At 39.8% G+C, this 22,050-nt stretch overlaps 1 protein-coding gene and 1 long non-coding RNA gene across 5 annotated transcripts in view; one reads left to right on the top strand and one right to left on the bottom strand.

Moving 5' to 3' along the window:
• Positions 1 to 652: 652 nt before the first annotated feature.
• On the bottom strand, positions 653 to 9,685 carry LOC142601545 (uncharacterized). The gene is made up of 3 exons (XR_012835067.1): positions 9,597 to 9,685; positions 3,800 to 3,883; positions 653 to 777 (listed from the first exon to the last, which is right to left on the bottom strand). It is a non-coding gene; the product is annotated as an uncharacterized LOC142601545 (long non-coding RNA).
• A 163-nt stretch (positions 9,686 to 9,848) lies between these two features.
• Positions 9,849 to 22,050, top strand: part of OTUD4 (OTU deubiquitinase 4) — a 33,361-nt gene continuing 21,159 nt past the window's right edge. For 2 of the 4 annotated variants that reach the window (XM_075751239.1, XM_075751241.1), the window contains exons 1-5: positions 10,169 to 10,309; positions 12,886 to 13,439; positions 14,963 to 15,046; positions 18,933 to 18,983; positions 20,896 to 20,942. In XM_075751239.1, the coding sequence (XP_075607354.1) occupies positions 13,275 to 13,439; positions 14,963 to 15,046; positions 18,933 to 18,983; positions 20,896 to 20,942 (347 nt within the window). In that variant the 5' untranslated portion in view covers positions 10,169 to 10,309; positions 12,886 to 13,274. Of the gene's footprint in view, positions 10,310 to 12,885; positions 13,440 to 14,962; positions 15,047 to 18,932; positions 18,984 to 20,895; positions 20,943 to 22,050 lie in introns of all 4 variants that reach the window. The other 2 variants (XM_075751240.1, XM_075751238.1) reach the window with 2 other exon arrangements.

Below are 22,050 nucleotides of genomic sequence, written 5' to 3'. Positions count from 1 at the left end.
ACAATAATCCAATCATTCAAAAGTAATTCTACTTTGTAAAAGGATTGCTTATTTTGGAATAAACCCATTTTTTGTTCTGGAAGATCCTGTCCAAGCAAGAGCTGTTATCCTGGATTAGCTGATTATGCAATAGCTATGTCTATCCACTTCTAACAATGTGTAAAACCTTAGTATTCAAACACTGATTTCTCCTAGATTAGAAGTATTTTTAACTTTCAGAATTTGGTTCATGTTATTCTTTAGCTAGGTGTATATGTCTTTAGCTTCACCTTATAAGCAAATCAGGAAAGATTTTTATTTAGAGAGGTATTCACATAAAATAGTTTGTATTCTTAAAAGAAATATGAAATTGTGATTTAGTGTGGGTAAAATACTTTTACATCAGTAGGTAATATTACATTGTAAGCCACAGAATTGAAAGACGCAAATATTTTGTTTATAAAGTTGATAGGCAAGATAAAACTGTATTTTTAAAAAGATAGAAAAATGCAAGTCAAAGTTTAAAATAATAGTGTGTGTATCTTCAGCTAACAATTTTTGCCTTACATTAATTTATATGCACAATTTATTTATACAGTAGCATTTACTGACTTGTTTTTAAGTAATGTTTTGCTATTAGAAGCCATCTCCCTCTCCCAAAAAGCAAACAAAACTCCCTGTGAATAAGTAAAAACAAAAACCTTTTAGCATTCCTCTTCTATTCAACTTTCTACATATTCTAACTCCCTTGGTTTTCACAAATTGTTTTCACAATTGAAACAGGGATGGACAGGGAAACTGGACAGGCAAATGGAAAATAAAAGTCAAGGTTTGTTTTTTTTAATTATTATTAAACCAGATGACACAGTAACAAATAAAGATAAGGTACTGGACAAACAAACCTTTCCTCAGATCACACCTGTGCCTTAAAGTATGGCCATCTTTTACCATTATATCAATCTAATAACAAGATTGTCCTCACAAACCTTTCCTCACTTAATGCCTCAAACTGTCATGGTCATCATAACACTATCTGGGCTGGAACAAAAAGAATGGGAAAGGGAAAAGACTACAGAGAAGAAACGCTTGGAATAATACTTGGAAAGAAAAAAAATTGAGTAACTGGAAATCCTTGTCTTTTAAAAATCACTATACAAGAAAAGATCCTTTTCTGAGATTTTTTTTCCCTTTCTTTTCATACTGGCTATAGCAGAAAATGTCTTCTTTTTCTTAAACAGCATCTATTTTCTGCTGGGCAGATTACATACAACGTCACCTCACAGGTGCTTTGCACTCTTGCTTTGTTCCAGTAAAACATGCTCAACTTTACGTATGTATACGGTCTGCAAATTCACGTCAACAGATAATAAACTATTTGATGCAAAAAGCTTTGTTTAACATTATTAAAAAAAATTATAGTAGGATTCCCAGGCGGGATTTTTACAGACACTTTCCCACATAAGACGGGCAATTAGACAGTATGAAAAGTGACTTCCAGTTCTCAAAGTTTCATTTCATTTGGGAGCCAATATGATTTAGCGGCTAGACTAATTTAAAATACAAGGAGCCAGAAGATTTAACATTTTCAGGAAGGCTGAGCCATTCACTGAATTACCTTGGGCTAATCACTTAACTGTTATGTTTTTTAGTGAAACCATCTGTAATACTGGGTCAAAACACCACCCCCTCCCAAAAAAAAAAAACAACCCTCACTGAGAAACAGATGCTTAAGTCTGGTTTAGTTCTCCAAAGTAAATAAATTACAAAAAAGAGCAAGACAAATATGGCACGAGAACAAGACATTACTTTAGCAACCTTACTAAGTCAAACTGAGATGCAGCTGCAATGAAAGCCTACTCAACTGCAATGTTGTAGATCACTGAGCTAAAAACCAGCACGAAATACCCTCTGATGTCTACTTGATTACTAAATGCTCACTTTGAAACTAGAAGGCAAAATTCAGAGTTCACTTATATAGCTACAACCTCACTGACTTCAGAAAAAATAGTGGAAATCCATGGAGTAGCATCCTGTGAAGTCTAAACTTCATGCATACAAAAGACACTTTTAAGTCAAGGAAACAGGCATTGGCAGCATTCAGTACTTTGTGTTCTTTGTTGACATGCGTCCCTACTTTAAAGCACTGTGCTTTAAAGCACATTTTTATGGTGTTCTACCAAAGAGAAAACAGTTGTCATAGCCATTGTTCTAATCTGGACACTAGCTCAGACTATCTTGTGGAAAACAGCAACACTATTACTATATAAAGATGTACAGCAAATGGAAAATTAATCTGGCAGTTAAGGCACAAGAATAGAGATCAGGAACCCACCCAGGTTCCATTTCCAGATATGTCAGACACTTCCTGGATGATCACGTGCATCTTGTCAAATTTTGATGTTCCAGTTTCCTCATCTACAAATTGAATCTAGCAGCCCTTGTTAAAGAAGTTCTGTGCTTTCAGACTGAAATGAAAAAAGGCTTAAAAGGTCTGCAGTTAAGGAGGAACTGCACATAGATAACTATGGCAGCCTTACTCAATTCTTTTCCTTCTCGGTCAATGCATCATTCAGTTAATTTGGCATGTCATTGAAAATATTCTGCAGTAGAGGCATACACAGTTTAAATGCCCCTATCAGCTGAATTAATACTCTTACATGGAATGCACATGAATTTTGTACTTAAAAATACGCAGAAGCTCTGTATCCTACTGAAATGCAACACAGTATGTGGAAAATCTATAGTTTCAAATGTTACTTGCAGTGGTTCACAAAAACCAAGGAACACAATGGTATTTTCAGCAAAGCAGTGTGCTATCGGCTATACTTCTTTTCACAATCTTAATCACAACTACATACTGCAATACTGTCACTTCACACATCAACAACAGAACTAGACCTAGCCACAGCACGGGGAGCCACTAATGTATCACTTTGGCATACAAAGATCCTGTCATGGCACCAAGCCAGCAAAACAGTGTATTTCTGTGCTTCTGTACAGCTGGCAGAGGCAGAAGAGATGGGAAAACCACCTGACAATCCCCTGATGCTTTATTTACACCTCAGAGTTCTTGTAGTACAATGGCTGGGGACAGACCAAGCTCAGAATTGGACATTCTTAGCCCTGTGCTCTGAAGCTGGGCTGCATCCTTCACGTTTTCAGTCAAAAATATCTTTTTATGTTTTAGTTTTTTGGTTTGGGTTTGTTTTTTTTTTTTTTTGAGAGGGGGAAAAGGGGCAGCATGCATTGAGTGTACTGACTGAGTTCCCCTAACAAATACCAGTTCAGAAGTTATTGTTGTGTTCCCTCATCTCACACTTGAACACGTAAGAAAAATTAAAATGTTCAAGGAGCTAATGCCATCTAAAGGCTAATAAGCTGAACTACAATATATGGCCACTAGCCTTATAACCATAAGGAAAACCACAGCATCTAACTGCTAAGATACTCACTTATTCTGTTGCTGAGAACTGCATAGGCACCAGAAGGCTTTAGCTGGAATGGCAAAACCAAGTTTTTATTACTCAGCAAGATTGTCTCATACAAAATCCATCTCTTTATATATGATTTATTTATCACTAGAGCTTTATTAGTAACATGATTTATCCTGATTTTATTTATGAATATTTCATTGCACTTTCCTTAAGCAAAGTTGATAGTAGTATGAACTGCTGCTCATTTCAAAACACATCAGAAGTCAAAGAATGAATATTCTGCAGCAATATTAGAGATTTATGTATTTTAATAGTATTTTTTCTAACTTTGCTAAAAGACAGGCTCCTCCAATCACGTAGCCGTTCTTAAACATGAAGAAAAGTACCTGGTTTGTAGAAGATCATGACTTTGTGCTCAGTTTAAGCGTAAGGCTAAAAAATGGATCTTCCCTGGTAACTTCTCTGGGTCTCTAAAATAAAATAATAATAAAATCAATCAGATTGGTTAATTCAAGATTTGATTTTAAATATGTTTGCTTTACAAGACAAATACTACAAAAGTAGTATTATTAAGCACTATTGACTTTCTGTTAAAGCTATAAGGAAAGTCAAGCTGCTGAATGATTAATATTGGTTTGCTGGTGTTAAACCAGTTTTTAACAAGCATTTTTTTCTGCAAGCAAGGTGGCAGTATTTTCTCTGTTTCTAGCTCACTTAAATGAATTATCCAGCTGATTTTTTTTCATTATTTCCATCCATAAATAAAAAACATATGGAAAGGACAGGATCTCTACTATTTCTACACACTTGAAAGACTGAGTGATCAAACCAATTAAGTTATCTTCCCACAAGTAGGTTTTATTAAAAAAAAGAACATATTTTTCAATGCAAAACATACTTAGATACTCTTCTTAAGAAGAAGGTTCAAATACATTTATAGTAATCTTATTTAACTAAAACCTACTATAGAGGTTTTTTCTCATAATTTTCTTTCAATTCCCGTATTTATCCACTAGCAGTTTGGTATGAATCACAAGTAAAAGCTTAATAATTATCCAGTAAAAAAAGAAATTATACAGTCCTCATCTTCTAAACCAGTAAAATGTACATACAGATTAAGACTCCACAAAAATGTTATGCCTGAAATGTCTCAGATGTATGTAGATATAGCATGCCCTCTTTGTTAGCAAAAAGAAATGCAAAATTATGCATAAAGACTATAATCAGCACATTTTAATGGTTACCAATCAGTGAAAAAAATCAGTCTTTAAGAAAAAATACAACTGTAATTCAAGATTAAAAGCAGTCATTTAAATTAGTTTCCTGTTCACTAATTTGATTCATTTTCATGATGGCTGATTTAAACCACTCCTCTAATATGCTACTGTTTACTCATTCTGAGTTACAGAAAGCATTTTTTTCTGCTTTTTAAATAAAATACTGCTGCCAGACTCCTCGCTTTTTCTAGCTGCAGTCACAAATTTACTTCTATAAACAGGGTTATGCCCCTTCACTTCCAACCCGTATCACGGACTCCCCTGTCCACCTCTTACTGACATCAATGTACTTGCAGCCAAGCAGTCAGCTGCATCGGTTCCCTGATCCAGACGAAACACATTTGTTGAAAACGACAGCAAATTACTTTTTATGAAGGACAATCTAGGCACAAGAGGAGGAAGCTGAAACAAGCCTGGGAAGAAGGTGGGACTCTTTCTCTATAACATTCTTGTGGTGGGTTGAGCCTGGCTGGACACCAGGCACCCACCAAAGTTGCTCTATCACTACCCTCCTCAGCTGAACATGGGAGAGAAAATATAATTAAAACCTCATGGGTCGAGATAAGGACAGGGAGAGATCACTCACCAATTACCTTCATGGGCAAAACAGACTCGACTTGGGGAAATTAGTTTAATTTATTACCAATCCAATCAGAGTAGGGTAATAAGAAATAACCCCAAATCTTAAAACACTTTCCCCCACCCCTCCCTTCTTCCTGGGCTTAACTTTACTCCAAATTTTCTCTACCTCTTCTCCCCCAAGCGGCACATGGGGATGGGGAATTGGATTGTGGTCAGTTCATCACACATTGTCTCTGCCACTCCTTCCTCCTGAGGGGGAGGGACTCCTCACACTCTTCCTCCGCTCCAGCGTGGGGTCCCTCCCATGGGAGACAGTCCTCCACAAACTTCTCCAATGTGAGTCCTTCCCATGGGCTGCAGTTCTTCAGAAACCGTTCCAGCATGGGCCCCTTCCACAGAGTGCCATCCTTCAGGAACAGACTGCTCCAACGTGGGTCCCCCTCAGGGTCACAAGTCCTGCCAGCAAACCTGCTCTGGCATGGGCTCCTCTCTCCATGGTGCCACAGGTCCTGCCAGGAGCCTGCTCCAGCATAGGCTTCCCATGGGGTCACAGCCTCCTTCAGGTGTCTCCACCTGCTCTGGCGTGGGGTTCTCCACGGGCTGCAGGTGGATATCTGCTCCACCATCATCCTCCATAAGCTGCAGGGGGACAGCTTGCCTCACCATGGTCTTCTCCATGGGCTGCAGGGGAATCTCTTCTCCCTCCTCCTTCACTGACCTTGGTGTCTGCAGAGTTCTTTCTCTCACATCTTCTCATTCCCCTCTTCAGCTGCAATTGCTCTTGCCCAGGTTTTTCCCCCCTTCTTAAATACTGTATCCCAGAGGCGCTACCACCACCGCTGATGGGCACAACCTTGGTCAGTGACGGGTCTGTAATGCCAGCCAGCTGGCATTGGCTCTATTGGACATGGGGGAAGCTTCTAGTAGCTTCTCACAGAAGCCACCCCTGTAGCCCCCCCTGCTACCAAAACCTTGCCACGCGAACCCAATACAAGTCTATGTTAGTAAAAAGAAACTGGGGAAAGAGTACACTTTTTGGGTACAATGTAACTGTTCATATTACCTACAGTAATACCCTATGCAAGTTTGAACCAAATTACTCATGTTTTATCTTTATACAACTAAAGACATTCTTTTAAATGGATATGGTTCTGCCATCTTCCTTCATATCAGTTTTCTTGGCCTCAGAGCATGCTTCGATATCACACAGCACTCCAGACCCTTCATCTAACTCCATAGCCATACTAGAATCCTATATTAGTGCACATAAAGTTTCTCTACATATGTACTAATTACTTCACAAACTTCTCCCTGTGGTCTTCTGTTCTCTTCTGATCACCCAATACCTCAGGTAACAAATTTGGCTTTGAATTAATTCAAGGTTTACAGATAGTCTTCCCACTTAGCAGTCAAAACCTGACTGTGAAAGGCATTATAAAGACAAACCCTTCATTTATCTTTAACATGAAGACCACTTTTAGCTGAGTTTGGGAAAAAAAAGGACTGTTTATACTGTCTGCTTGATTATCTGTTGGTTTCTTCTCTCTCATACATGTTTGGAATCAATCCACAAATTGTGAACAAATATGATAGAGGAACAGAAGTCTCTGTGGGGATAAGATTCTGTAAGTATCACGAAAATCAATACCTGACTCAAGAAGAAAGACCTAAATTACTGTCGCTGTTGAACACTGAAGTTACCTGTCCTGTTTGGCCTCCTGACTGGATAATGAACATGCCAGGCCCCACAGCACAAAACCACAGCATATTTCAGAATCAGGCACGTCACCTGCTACCTCTTGTTCAGCTAGCACTTTGGGAGCACAGAGGGAAGATGAATGTATTACAGGGCATGTCAGAGAGCTAAAAGTCTAATGGGGTGCCAGAGCAATGTGTCCAGCATCTAGAAATAAGGGAACACAGCAGGAAGCTCGTGCTGTTGTTGTAGCAGGATGGGGGTACAGATGATGTAAAGACAGAAGACATGAAACTGTGGGAAACCAGAATTCAGCATTTCTGCTGCTCCAAGATGAGCTATGCTCAGAACGCAACCATTCATGACTTGCAAAACCTTTTAAGTTACTTTTCCTGCCTCACCTCTCAATATTTCTTGACTACACAAACCTATGACTTCAGACCAATGTCTTCAAGATATTTTATGAAGAAGTGTTCCTCAAGGGTAGAAGGAATAGCTTTTACCACAGCATCCCTTTTATCATTTCTGTTGTACTGAATGGTAACCATTTGTCTAAAAAAATCCAACCAAGGAAAATTTTCTTCAGCAAATTAGAGACTGCAATGGGATATTCTGGCCAGAATCTCAAAATATACTTCCTACAGCAGCATCAGAAATACTTCTGGTAGAGAATTAAGAAATGGGACCATCACGTCACACGCAGCCCTTTTATCCTGTCTTTTTCACACTATGTGGGACAGTGTTAATTAGTTGCTCTCATAGGAATTCATTCTACAAACTTAAACCAACCCTTCTGTTGCTTGCTGTATTGTGCTGAGATATTAAGCTGCTGACTGTGCCGTCAGCCCATCATCTTTTAGGTACTTCCCACCTGAATGCTAAGCACCTCGAATCTGATGTGGTATTAAATCTGCATGGAAGGAAAGCAACAAAATATCAGGCTGGGGTTCTAGCCTTGACCAAAACTCGCCAGAAGGTAAAATGTTACATGATTGCTATATTTTTGAAGAATAATCATTTCAAACTCAAGTAGACTGCATTTCTGTAGTTCCCAGAGATGTAATGAAGGTACATAATACTGGGAGTGTATGATCTTTGACTTGTACATAGAGCACAAAGATGCAGTTAGCTATATATAGTATGCAGGAGTAATGCAAGCATTACTATATTCTGCTATGATTGCACTGCACTGCTGTGAGACCGACATGAAATCCAGGCCCATTCTTCATCAGCAGAATTAAAACCAACTTTGTCTACACACAGAGATCCATAAATAAAATAGTTTATGTTGAAAATACTCTTATCCTTCTATATTTAAGCCTGGTCCATCACCCACTAATGGCAACAGAAATCTTCCTACCAACTCAATTAAATGTTGGACCGAACTCTTTATGCTACCTCTGATGTCAGGAAAAGTGTATTTTTTCATTTCAATAGGTAACAGAACCTCTTACTTACTGTTCAATTATTTTGTATATATATATATTTAAAGCTTCTGATGAGGGGCATAACTGTTTTGTAGATGTCAGTATGAAAACAACTTGGATAAGAAATTGTAAACATTCACAAAGGACTCCAAACCCAAGTAATCATGACTTGTCAGAATGCACACATCTGATGGGGAACCAATTTTATCACGGAAGGATTAATCTAAAACTTTGAACAGGCTGTTCAGATTTGGTACAAGAGGTTTGGGACAACTCTAACATCCTTAGTCTCTCAGGTTGAAGTTTGACAAGGATCTGGGCTGGCACTACACCAGAAACAAAACCTGTCATCTCTTCTTCATCTATTTTCTCTTTCCCACCTTATCCCTCTCTTGTGCCAGTGTTTGTGCAGCAAGTGCACAATAAAATGGTTTGAAGATGTGATCTCACTGAAAAATATTGCCGGGGAATGGGTCAGTTCTGGGTCAGTTTTCTCAGTGTGCTTCAATGTCTGCACAAACACAGGCACACAGAGGCACTACCAGCTTAAATGTGTACAGGATTACAGACAGGGATAAATGACTTACACTGGATTGTTTTTTAGCCTACTGTCGTCAAAAGTACTGTTCACATACTAACTTCTATTTAACATGCACAGAAAAGGTAAACTGAGTTACCTTTCAGTCTTACGTTACCAGATAAGCCTAATGGTTTATATAACCTCATATTCTATTTCAACCAAAAATGGTGATTTCAAACAAAGACAAAAATTTCATAGCAGACTACTAAGTAAATAAGCAACCTTCAAAGATTTTTTTTTACTGTCTCCCCTTAAGCATCAGTCTTTTATCACCACTATTAATATTTATGCTAGCCAGTATTTATGTATTGTATTAATCACCCCTAAACACCTTGGCTTGATCACGTGTTTGAGTGAGGAGTTCCTCACCTGAACAAGCATTTTATTTGGGGGAAAAAAAATCAAATTTGAATTTGGTACACAGTTGCTTACTCTTCTCACAACTTTCTCACTATTGATTTACGACATTTTAGGGTCAATTATAGCATTTCTATGCATATTTCTATTACTGTAGCTGCCGAGGGCGGTTTAACAACTTCTCTTTATGGCAGCGAGGCCGCCGATGGGATTGCCGGCTCCTGCCTCTCCTGTTCCACACCGGGCCGTTATTAAAAAAATTACCTGTCAGAAAAACTTTAAAAAACGTTTCTGGTTGCATCCTACAGTTGGGGGGAGATTTACAACTTGACTAAACTGCGGAGCCGGCGGGCGTGAGCCCGGGTCTGGCCCCGACCCCCACACACACTTGACGGCAGCGGACCCACGCAGTGGGACCTGCTGGGTAGGGGGCAGACGTTCCCTGGGCTGTACCACTGCGTGTCCCTTGCGGGTGGGGACATGAGGCGACTGCCGCTCGCCTCGGCGCCATCCGGCTTCTTAAAGCCGCACAGCGAGCAAGCCGAGAGGAACAACCCCGCGCTCAGCGCCGCTCCCTCCTCCGACATCTGAGCTTTCTCTTCGACCGCTTTCTTCCTCCCCTGTGCGGCAAATGGTACGAGCCGCAGTAGTCCGCACAGGTGTGGCCGGTGGGACAAACCAACAGCGGGCGTAGGGGGAGCGTTGCGGGCGCGCGCGCTCTCTCCCTCGCGCGTGCGGCGAAGAGTGATGAGAGGCAGCGAGGCGGGAGGGCGAGACCGGGACGGGGCTGGCAGCGGCCGCATCATCGGGGAGCGACGCGAGCAGAGCGGCCGCCGCGGGAGATTGAAGTGCCTGCGCCGCCGCTGGGCCCGCGGTGAGGCGAGGCGAGGAGAGGAGGGGGCGGCGCCGCTGCCGCCACTGCAGCGGTTGCCCGGGGGGGGGAGGAGAGGAGGAGGGGGCCGCCCGCCCCTCCGTCGGTGAGTGCCAGTCAGCGGGTGGGGGAAGGGTGCGGGCCCCGCCGCGCCGCGGCCCCTCCGGGCGGGGAGTTCGGCCCCACAGCGCCGGCGGCAGCTCCGGTGCCCGCGCAGGGAGGGCCGCTGAGCAAGCAGGGCCCTCGTGGGTCTGCCTCTTGCTCCGGGAGGCCGCTGGGCTGCAGGCCGAGGGGCCGCCCCTGCCCGGGTGCCTGGTCCCGGCCTGTGCCGAGTCGCCCAGGCCAGATTTGGCGGACTGGGAGGAGGCTTCTGGGGAGCTGGCGCTGTCTGAAGCGGGAAAGAGCAGGCGTGAAGCTAGGGCGAAAACTGGCCTCCTCTCTCCAAGGTTGCAGTTTTATGAGTAAAGGCTGCCCCCCCCCCCCCCTTTGCTGGCCCAGGTGTTGGCACAGGCAGGCCGTGAACTGAATCACAAAACTAATCTTAGTTTTAATATTTTTTTTCTTTAGCTTGAGTCAGCTTCAAGAGCTGATTCAGTGTATGGGCAGCAGAAGCGCTTGTGTGGGCAATAGAGGTTGGTGCAGAGGAGGAACTAGTGGCTGGAGCTGCTGCTTCTTGTGGTAGAAGTACTGTTTGAAAGTGTTAATAAAGCTACTTACTTGCTAATTAGAACATCTGTAATAACTCATGAGTTATAATTTGGCCATTCTTATCTTGATGGAGCATTTATTTTAATGTTCAGGTATTTCAGATGTCTTTCAGTGGATGCATTTCTCGTTATGCCTTAGGAACTGTGTGTGTACAAGCTAGATTTCTTAAGTGAGAACTTCACCTTTTTTGAAATCGATTGCTTCTTGTATAGCAGTACAAATCTGGGTCACCATTGCCTGGTTGACTTTGGGAGTCTATTGCAAAAAGAGCAGGCTTTTAGGAAACTGACGACTATATGACTTTAATTCTTTAATCTTCTCAGTATATTCACTTAGCAAAACTACATTTACATTCTGTCACATACTGGATGACCTCATGTGCACAGGCATTCTTGAGTCTAACAGATGTGATGAAAGGCATTTGCCCTCCCCCTAACCAGCCTTTAGAATCACAGTGACAAATGGCTCAAATATGAGGGATGACAAATTGATGAACATGTTAGACGATACTTCTGTCTCTAACGGTGACAAATAGGTTGAGGAAAATTGGAATATTCCTAAGAAACTCTGTAACTGGACCCTAGCTTGATAAATCTCAAAAACATCTTGTCAAATCACTTTTATCTATAGAAGAAGCCTCTGCGAGTCTGAGTTTCTTCAGTGAATACGGTAGCTGAGTCAGTGGCAGTAACTGTTGATAGGTCAGTCTTGATAGATGACCTTTCCTATCTTCTGGTAAGAAGTTTGAGCTTTCCCTCCAGCCCCTCGCTAGTATTTTTACCTCATGCTCTTTGTCTCAAACATCCCCATGCTGCCTAACCAGCTCTCTGTGTTTTGGAGGTTCAGATCCGGTTAGAGGTTTACTTTCACTTCTCTCAGTTTCTATTCTCCTTGTCTACAGAGATCCCTGGGAATTTGCTTTTGTTTCCAGTAGACTAACTCCTTTCTGGCAAGCCAGGGCTTCTGTTAAGAAAAGGAGGCTTGATACTGCTTGTACAGAGCTACTAGAGTGCTTTCTCCTCGCTCAGCCTGGCTTGTAACTTTTACTTAGTCAGTTGTCACTACATACAGATCTCAGCTCAAGTCACAGTCCTCCCTGGTCTTATTCCTGTCGGCTGAAAGTAAAAATCAAGAGTTTTCATTCTTTCTGTCTTCACCTCTCTTGCATCTAAATTTGTACATTTAAGCTAAGAAGTAACTGGTAGCATTTTATTTATCGGTAGTGCTACTGAGAGCATTGTAGCTCTCCCTCCTAGGTAAGTTGCACAGCCACGGTAAAAAAAGCCTGACAAGTTTGGAAAGCTTCCTTTCTTTTCACATTTCGTGCACTGAGATTTTTCTAAAGCTTATTTACAATGGCAAGGTAAATTTAGTCACACAATTGTAATAAAAATGTTTGCTGCTTCTAAGAGTGGTATACAGAAGTAGTAGTATATTAAAAATATTGAAGGGCTATGTGTTGTTTTTTTAATCCCTTTTTAATTAAGCCTCCTTTTACTATCCCAGTTTTATTTCCATCTTCTTTCCTGCAGGTGGATAGATTTCATAAAGTAATCTTACAATTTAATCTGTTGGGGGGGAAAAAAATCCCAAAACAAAAACCAAACCAAACACCCACATATCTATGGATTAGGTGTCAGACAGCCTGGTGTTAGTTATAAAACTAAAAAGCTATTACGGAATGAAAAGAACCTAACTTGATGCAGGGCTAATAGCCAAGCCCTGACCACCCAGAAAGCGGGGCGCGGTGGGTGTCTTCCTCCCGCTCCCGGGCCGCTCCGGCCCGGCCGGGGGTGGCTCCTGGCCCCGGGCGCTGTGTCTGGCCGGCTCCCGCTTCTTCCTCCTCCTCCGGGACTACCGCTCCCAGAAGCGCCCGGGCTGAAAGTGAAAATAAACGCCAGGTTACGCTTTTTTTCTCTCCTCTCCCCAGCGGCAGTAGCACATGTCCTTTCTCTTTTGTTTTCCGCCTGGCAGGCTGGCTGCGCGTTCGGGCTGCGGAAGGCGCTGGGAATCGCCACTCCGAGGGAGAAGTGGGATCGGAACCCCGCCAGAGTGGTGTCCAGGAGCTGCTGCCTGGCCCTCTAGAAAAGCCTAGAAGCGACGGTTTTTATGGAGCTGAAAGTCCAGACTGCGGAGTAAAACTTTGCAGTTTCTCTTCACGATTCCCACATGCAAGTGGATAACGTGAGACCAGCTGCTGTTCTTACTGCTGCTGCTACCACCTCGAGTGCTGAGGGGCCAGCGCTCTCCTTCCCCACCTGCTGCTGTTTCCTTCACCCGGCCCTAGAGCTGCTCAGTGGGTTTACCTTGCCATGTGGGGCTAGGAGGGGTGCAGCGATTCTCCACAGCGTGAAGTGGTAAACATGGAGACGGCATGCAAACCCGACGGTGGGGAGCAGAGTCATCAAGGCAGCGGCATGGACACCCCTGGGGACTCTTCTATGGACTGCTACTTGCGATCTCAGGGCTTGTACAGAAAGAAAGTTGCCAAGGATGGTTCTTGTCTTTTCAGGGCTGTGGCTGAGCAGGTAACTGCTTACATAAACAAAACGACTTCACATGAAAGCATGGGAAATGGATCTCAGTGGGTGATAATTAGCGTTAAAATGCAGACAAGTATAGGTTGAGGTTATACAGTTGTGTGCCAGGGGAAAAAAAATAACTTCTCTCTTGTGGGGTGAGAGAAGTTTTGTGTGTACAGCTGCCTTCTGTCATCAAGAAATTGTTACCTGTTTTGACCTTCCACCACTGCCTCAGAGCTTTTTTCAGTGTAAGATGTCAACATTTGTATACAACCGCTTGGTGTGAGACTATTTGGGAAACAGAATTTAGCGGAAAGAACTGAAAAGTATTGTTCTTAGTTTTGTTAATTAGTTTACTATAACCTTAGAGAAAGTAATCTATTTTCAGTTCTTCCTGTTGAATACCCCTCCCCCATTTCAGTGTTACTGTTAAAGGAAAAAAGTGACAGCGTCATCTTGTCATATACAAACAAACAGCAGTGGGAGCTCTGGTGCTTATGATTGTGGGAGCCCAGATTCCTGTGCTCATTATACACAGTTCACTTAAAAAAAAAAAAAATTGTTTTCCCCATTGAATTTGTAAGTTCAGGCAAGCAAACGCTATTGATCTGAAGTGAGTGATTTTTTTTTTTTTTGTTGTTTCAAGGGAATAATCAATGAATATACATTGATATTCTGATGTTTTTAATCAGTATCTAGAGAAAGCTATCCCACACTCCAGTATATGTAGAACTTTTTTTCAGCTATTAATTAAATTTTTAACATCCCATTCTTATTTTATTGAAGGGAAGGTCTTTAATTCAGAGTTAGTAGGTGTTCAGCCACAAATTTGGCCTAATCTCTGTGCTCTTCATTCAGAAAAACTAATCTGAATTTAGAAGTGTTCTAAATTGAGGGTAGTGTGTAAGGATCGCAAGACAGGCTGCATCTTAAAGTGACTGGAACACCCCTACATTGCAGTGAAGATGCAGACAAAGTCATGTTACAGATAACTCTGAACCTATAATGAATGTAACATTTTTCCATAAGAGATTTGAACAGGAGGTAGAATGCAGATGTCGTATTGGGATCTGAATTCCTGGCTTCTAAATCGGTATTTGGGCAACAGACCTACAACTTAAAGTCAAGAGAAAGTAAACCTGCACTCTGGTACATTTGGCTGGATTTCATTTGAACAAGTGCATGTTGTAGTTGATATCCCCGTCTTCTCCTGCGGTAACTTCTTCAATTAATTGAAGTGCTTTACAAAGGAGTTGGTTAAAGAATGACAACAAATGCTATTAATTTCACTCAGTAAATCCTCATAAAATTGAACATCTGAATTTAGTAAATCTGTGAATTCTGCAGTTACTTAAGTAATTGAGGTTTCATAAAGATATTGCTACTGAATGAATATGCATTTTAAATATTCTTAAAAATAAAACTCGAGTATTTCCAAGTCTGTATTTAGACAACGCTCATTACTTATTTGTGACCCATCATCAAATTTCTTAAGAAACAGTGTCACATTCTTCTTTCTCCCTTTGTAGGTGTTACATTCTCAGTCTCGGCATATTGATGTTAGAATGGCTTGTGTAGACTATCTTCGGAAAAATAGGGAGAAATTTGAAGCAGTAAGTATTTTTGTTTTCTTTGTGAGCATTTAAAAAATGTTACTTTATTCCTTCTACTTTTCTAAGGTATAATCTGCTGTTGGTGACAGTATTCATCATAGCTATATACTAGTTGATGCTTTTTAAAGTGAGTGCTCTTTAAATTAATTGGCACAGGTGTGGTAGTAACTCATTTTCATAAACCTGGAGAAAGACCTGTATACTGCTTGGACTAGAGGGATGTGGGGTGGGAAAAGTTTTTTAAAGCTCATTAAAAAACAAACTAAAGTTTCTTGAACTTCAATAGTCCATAGTGGAGCTACCAAAATCTGGATTTTATTTTAGTATAATGCCTACTTTAATGAAGGTCATACTGTGCTATTTAATTGCTTTTACAATATATAAGGGATTTCACTGATTAAATTAGTGAAACTTGTTTCAGAGTCTGCAATTTATTATGCGTTGCCATTGTGGTTTTTTCTAAACATCTGTAACAAAGTTCTCCATCAACCATGAACATAAAATATTTTGATATTGATCTACATTTGGCCAATGTCATCAGTGTTAACATTATAAAATCTTTTTTTCTTCTTCCTTTTAAAAGAACAATAGTAAATAATGGTGCTCCTGTTTGTGTTGTATGTCTTCTAGTATATATTCCACTTAACTGATTTCCAGGATAGCTAAAACAGGAATTTATGTAAGCATTTGTTACTAGAAGATTATTACTTGCCTCTCTTTTTCTGTTCCAAATTTACCTGGACCCAAAATAAAAAGGCTATTTTAGATGCACATTGGCATAGGGAAGAGAAGGAAAGCACGAATAAGAGTGTGTGTATTTGCTGTAATTTCTGACAAAGTCCTATGCTGAAATGTGACTGATTGCTTTTAGTGTGGAAGTTGTCAAGAATGAATTACATAAAATACATTCTCCCAGAGAGATTCACTGTAGCTCTGACTTGACTGTTTCTATTTGTTTGTTTCTAGTCCATCTGAGGACTTACAACGTCTTAGATCTCTCTCCCTTCTTTTTTATTTTATTTTGTCACTACTAACTTTTTAATCCCTTTCTTTCCAGAATTACCCCACTCCAGTATCTGCTTCTCTACTTCTGTTTTCTTGTTGCACTGTGTAGTTTTTGGAAATACCATGACCCTTCTTGACTCTAAATGTGTGCTGTTTCCTCTCTCCAGTTCTGGCATCTTCTCAGCCAAGTAGCTGCTTTGTCAACCCTAACTGGTTTTACTATTTTGGTTTCTCTTGTCCAAACTCCCGGTCTCAGTGTTCTTTTTTTTTCCTCTGACTTCATCAAGTGATATGAACTCTCCTCTATCCATCTTTGCTCTCCTTCTGAAAAGTCTCTTTTTAATAAAGTTTCTTGTCACTTTTCAGAATAGGTGTTTCATGTACAAGGTTGAGGTGTTTCATATCTGTTCGCATTTCTTAGTGTGCCTACTTCCTCAGGTACTTCACTTCAGCTCTGCTGATCTTCTTTGCTCCCTGTATCTCTTACTGTCCTTTGTGTTTTCCATCTGGAATATAGCATTGTTAACTTGTCTCTCTTAAAAAAACCAAAACAAAAAACCCACTACAAAACAACACAAACAACACATGCCTGTTTCCCCAGTCTCTTAGTTTAACTATTTACTCATCTGCCTTCTTAGTAGTTATGCTCTATTGACATGTACTGCTGGTACTCATTGAAGTTCGTCTCTGTCTATTGTGACCATTTCAGCTTGGATTTCTGTCTCTCTTGTTCCATTGATGCTGCTATAACCAAAGTTTCAGATGTCTGTGTGTACCCACCATCCTTATTTTCATCCTCATCCTTTCTTGAAATATTATCTCTGATTGCTGCTGTCGTCTTTTCATTCTCTTTTTAGCTCTTCAGTTTTCTATGAGAACTTTCTGGTGCCCTTTCTTCCTCTATGCATAATCTTTAGGTCATTTAATTTCAACCCACAAAACAACTGCTGTCTGTGATCGTGTTTTACTGATCCACCTTTTAACTTCATACCTGATTACTTCTGTCTAAATTAAAAATTTTGGCCAAACTTTTTGATTCTTCTCATGAACAACACTGCCCAGCCAGGTCTAAAAGCAGAACTTTTAATCTCACTAGTCAGGTTCTGCTTGACTAACCTGATCTCCTTTGATAAGGTGACCTGCTTAGTGGATGAGTGAAAGGCTGTGGATGTTGGTTACCTAGACTTTACTAAAGACTTTGACCCCGTTTCCCACAGTATTCTCTCTTTCTCTTGGAGAAACTGGCTGCTTATGGCTTGGATGGGCATACGCTTCGCTTTGTAAAGAACTGGCTGGATGGCCAGGCCCAAAGAGTTGTGGTGAATGGAGTTAAATCCAGTTGGTGGCCAGTCACAAGTGGTGTTCCACAGGCTTGTACATCCTGGCTTGTAACAGAAATAGTGGCCAGCAGGATGAGGGAGGTGATTGTCCCCCTGTAGTCAGTACTGGTGAGGTTGCACCTCAAGTACTGTGTTCAGTTTTGGGCCCCTCAGACATTGAGGTGCTGGAGCATGCCCAAAGAAGGGCAATGAAGCTGATGAAGGGTGTAGAAAACAGGTTTTATGAGGAGTGGCTGAGGAAACTGGTGGTGTTTGGCCTGGAGAAAAGGAGGCTGAGGGGAGACCTTATTGCTCTCTCCAACCACCTAAAAGGAGGTTGTAGTGAGTTGGGTGTTGGTCTCTTCTGCCAAGTAACAAGTGATAGGAAATGGCCTGAAGTTGTGCCAGGGGAGGTTTAGATTGGGTATTAGGAAAAGCTTCTTCACTGGAAGTGTTATCAGGCATTGGAACAGGCTGTCCAGGGAAGTGATTGAGTTGCCGTCCCTGGAGGTATTTAAAAGACATGTAGATGTGGCACTCAGGGACATGTTCAGTGGTGGACTTGGCAGTGTTAGGTTAACGGTTGTGTTGTCCCACTTTGGGGACAACAGTTGGACTGAATTATCTTAAAGGTCTTTTCCAACCTAAATGATTCTATGCTCTGCTCATTTTTCCTTATGAACTTGTTTCTTAATCACTATAGGTAAAGAGGCTATCCTGCTTGAGGCTTAAGTTCATAATGGGAATTACTTCTTTGTTTGGACCTCTGTGGATCTTTATTTTACCTAAATCAAGCAGATTGTGCCTAAGTAGCATTTTTTAAATACAACCTCTCTTTTGGCCAGCATGGCTGAAACACTTTGAAGTTAACATGTCTCAATTACTGCAGCATCTTTCTCTGTCCTTGACAAATGTGAATTTGGCCTCTTCATGTGTGTTAAAGAGTGTAGTTGAAGGATTACTTTCTTCGCCTGGCACTTAGTGTAGCCCGATTATTTTCGTCCTTTCACTGAAAGTAAAAGCAGTTTGAAGTGATACAGACAAGAGGAAAAAGTGCTTTATAATTTGCTTATACTGTATATTATCACTACTTGGGTACTACAGAAATGTGACTGCCATTCCTGATTGTCCATTGCTGCCTATTTCTTTTAACAAGGTACTTTAAGCCCATACATGCTCTTTCCAGTGATGCCATGCATGTCTGGGATGAAACGCCCATAAACATCTACTTGACAGCATCTTTGCTTTCAGATTTCCCATTTGGCTGCTAGATTTCTTTTCGGGTTTTTTGTTTTGTTTTAGCTTGTGTGATGACTTCAAAAGCTGGTTATGTGGTTATTTTCTGGAATGCAGACCTGTATGTTTAATAATTTATTCCCTCATCTCTACATCATTTTATACTTATAGATTGTAAGCTCTTTGAGGCCAGGATAATATAAAATTTCCAATGGTACATTGCCATTGGTACAGTGAGTCGTAGATTGGGGATTCCATATGCTATGCTCATAAAAATAACTAATTACTCCTTTTTTTTTTTTTTTTTTTATTTTTTCCAAATACAGTTCATAGAGGGGCCATTTGAAGAATATTTAAAATGTTTGGAAAATCCACAGGTATGTTAAACTTCATTTATAATAAAAAGCAGTACTTTTGTTGAAATTGATGGGTAATTGGATTTTTTTTCCTCACAAATGTTTTTGAGCTTTAGAAGCTTTTGAATTATGTGTATATATACTTTTATGCGTGCACTCTATTATAAAATGATTTGGGGGATTTTTTGTATGTCTTGATTTAAACCTGTTATTCCTGAAAATTGTATCTAAACATTTCTAGCCTTTGCAAATGCCAACATAGTGTAGCTAGCTTTTTCTTGAAGACAGCGTTGAATAAAGGTCTAAAAGTTTAGGTGATGAAAAGACAATTACCGATGTAAGGAATATTATGAACAGTAGACACAGACTCTTATGAAGATATTGATTTGAAGCAAAATTATTATCATTTCCCCCCTCATTTATTTTTAGTAATTTTATTAGGGAGTTAACAATTTGTGTAAGCTTGGGGGGGGGAAGAGGACTATCTAGTGCAACATTGCAAAATCTGTTAATTTTTTTAAGCATCTGTACATAAATTTTATTAAATTTTCCCCTCTTAGAAATTAAAACATGATTTTATTTTTATTTTTTTTCCTCTGCCATGCGTACAGCATCCCTAGTTAGAATAGCTAACCAGATAGTTCTTTATTTCAGTTTCTAAAATGAATGGTGGAAGGGAGGGGAAAAAAATTTAATGTTAGCCTATTCTGCTTCTGTATAGCTTTGTTTATTCCAGGATTTTTAATTGCAAAGCTTTAGTATAGCCAAATCCTGAGGTGATATGCTATGCTAAATGGTAAATACCTTTTTCCAGTAGAACTTAACGCTACACTGAACTACACCAGTGTAGAAGGTTTACAGCATTGCGCTGTGTGTATAGAAAATGTCTTTTTCATATATGTCTGCTAATGTTTAAAAAATATTTTTGAAAAACAATGCAGTGGCTTTTTTACATGATCAGAGAAATTAATATTGTTATTCTGTATTTTCAAATTGTCATGAGAATTGAAAAGATGATTAAAATAAAAAAGGTACTGCTACAAATTCCTGCCCTAAACATAATTTGAGTTGGTTTTAATTTAGTAAGAACTTAGAAAAACAACCCCAAACACTAATGAGAAAGATGAAGTCTCATCATGCTGGAGCGCAGTACAGTGGCAGGCTGGCAATGGAAGCAACAACTTATACTTTTCTGTGATTTGAGTCTAGGTTCTGGTGTTACTGGCGTTTCACTGCTAAACAGCTTTAATGGGCAGATTTTTGGTCTTTCTTCAGTTATTGATATACAGCTATGTGCATGAGAAATGCAACTAAATATCACAAGTTTATTTTGACTGTTTGGAAGTGGTTTGTCTACTTTGCATTGGAGCACTTCACAAGACCGTGCCAAGATATTTGTATGGAAGTTATCTGTGTTTTAGGCATGGGAGTTAAGCCTCAAGTTTTTTTTTCCAGTTCATCTATAGCTACAGGCCCACAAAACCAGACAGTTCTGAAGGTAGAGAGTAACATTTTTAAAAGCACTTGGTAAATCTGTCACTTTTCAAAAATCACTTCTGAAAAGCTGGACTGCTGGTTGTTTAACAAAAGAAAAAAAATAAAAAACACTCTGTCATCTTTCAAAATCATACTCTTTACTGATAGATCTGCGTTTATATGATTGTTTTTAGTTCTCTCAGTTTTCATACAGATCCATTTCTAGTTTGGGAAAAAATCCCTCTGGCTTATATCCCTTAACCACCCTACTGGAATAGTTATTGTTATTTCAAAAAAATTCAAATACAATCAAAGTGTCTTGGCTGAACTCCAGACTCAGTGTTAATATATTTATTTTCGACAATGATTTCTTGCTTCTCTTGATCTGCATGTGAGGAATTATAATAATTGAGTGTTTGTTTGAACTTAATTGTCTTTTTTTTTTTTTTCAATACAGGAATGGGTTGGACAAGTAGAAATAAGTGCCCTTTCTCTTATGTACAAGTAAGAAAACCTTTAAATATGGTTTTTGAGATCAGTTCAGTTGTTTTGTTAGTGAATCAGTTGGAATAGCAAAGATGGAGTTGTTTGTTATACTGTAGTTCTCCAGAAAATTACAAATATGGTTTGAAAACTGCAGCTCTTAAGGTATTAAATAAAAATAGAAAAGTGAGCTTTGAAAATGACATCTAGTCTGGGATTTGAATACAGATTTGCAATAATGTCATGCATCTCACCTGCACAACTAATTGTGGGTAGAGTCATACAGTTTGTATTTTGCGAATTTTCATGTCTTAATTTTTCTGTTAAAATTGCTTTTTCTTCTTTAATATTAAACCCTATTACTAAGCTGTGGGCTGTACCCATTTCTTTATTACCTCTGTACAAATGCTCTGATATAGCTTAGTGGTATGAGTATTCGAGGCTGTAGGCTAGAAAGCCGTTCTTGCACCTCCCCAGTATGAAGTTGTATGTACTCATATAACACTACCTGGTGTACCGCTATAGCTTATTCTTTTTCCTGTATAAATTTTCCTTTTTCCACTGTATCAATATAGACAAAATAGTATGAGTTTGTCAAGGGCTATAGCTTGAGCTACGCTTAAAATATGTTTTGGTATTTGTGCATAGATAAACACTCCTCTTGGTGATGAGCAGTTTTGCTGATGTGTTTTTATTAAATGTAATATTATATATTAATTTCTCTTCACAAAATAGTATGACACAATATGCTGAATATTTATAACTGCTTTCTAATTCCTATGCCAGGGAACGAGCAATGTACAGCATCTTCTCTTCTTGCTCTTTGTAAACCAGTTGAAAATTTCAGTATTTCAAAATGCTTACTGTAAATTAATGACTTTCTTTGCACTTTGATTCTTGATGAGACAGTTCATGATAAGAAGAGAGAGACAAATGAGTTAAATATTTATTTCAGATACGTAGATGAGTGCTAAGTGTGGGAGATCGCATTAAATTCTATCTTTGCATTTTATGTGGTTAATGGGACAGTTTAGAGTTGCATGTGCTGCATAGGTGGAAGAGGACTGAACTGAAAGTTGGAGTAAAGTTTGGCTCAAGGTTTAGAGAGAAGGTCTGATGGTTAGATTGA

The sequence above is a fragment of the Balearica regulorum genome, chromosome 4 (genome assembly GCF_011004875.1).
Source record: "Balearica regulorum gibbericeps isolate bBalReg1 chromosome 4, bBalReg1.pri, whole genome shotgun sequence".
Taxonomy (NCBI): domain Eukaryota; kingdom Metazoa; phylum Chordata; class Aves; order Gruiformes; family Gruidae; genus Balearica; species Balearica regulorum.
This window is presented reverse-complemented; position numbering and strand designations above follow the sequence as displayed.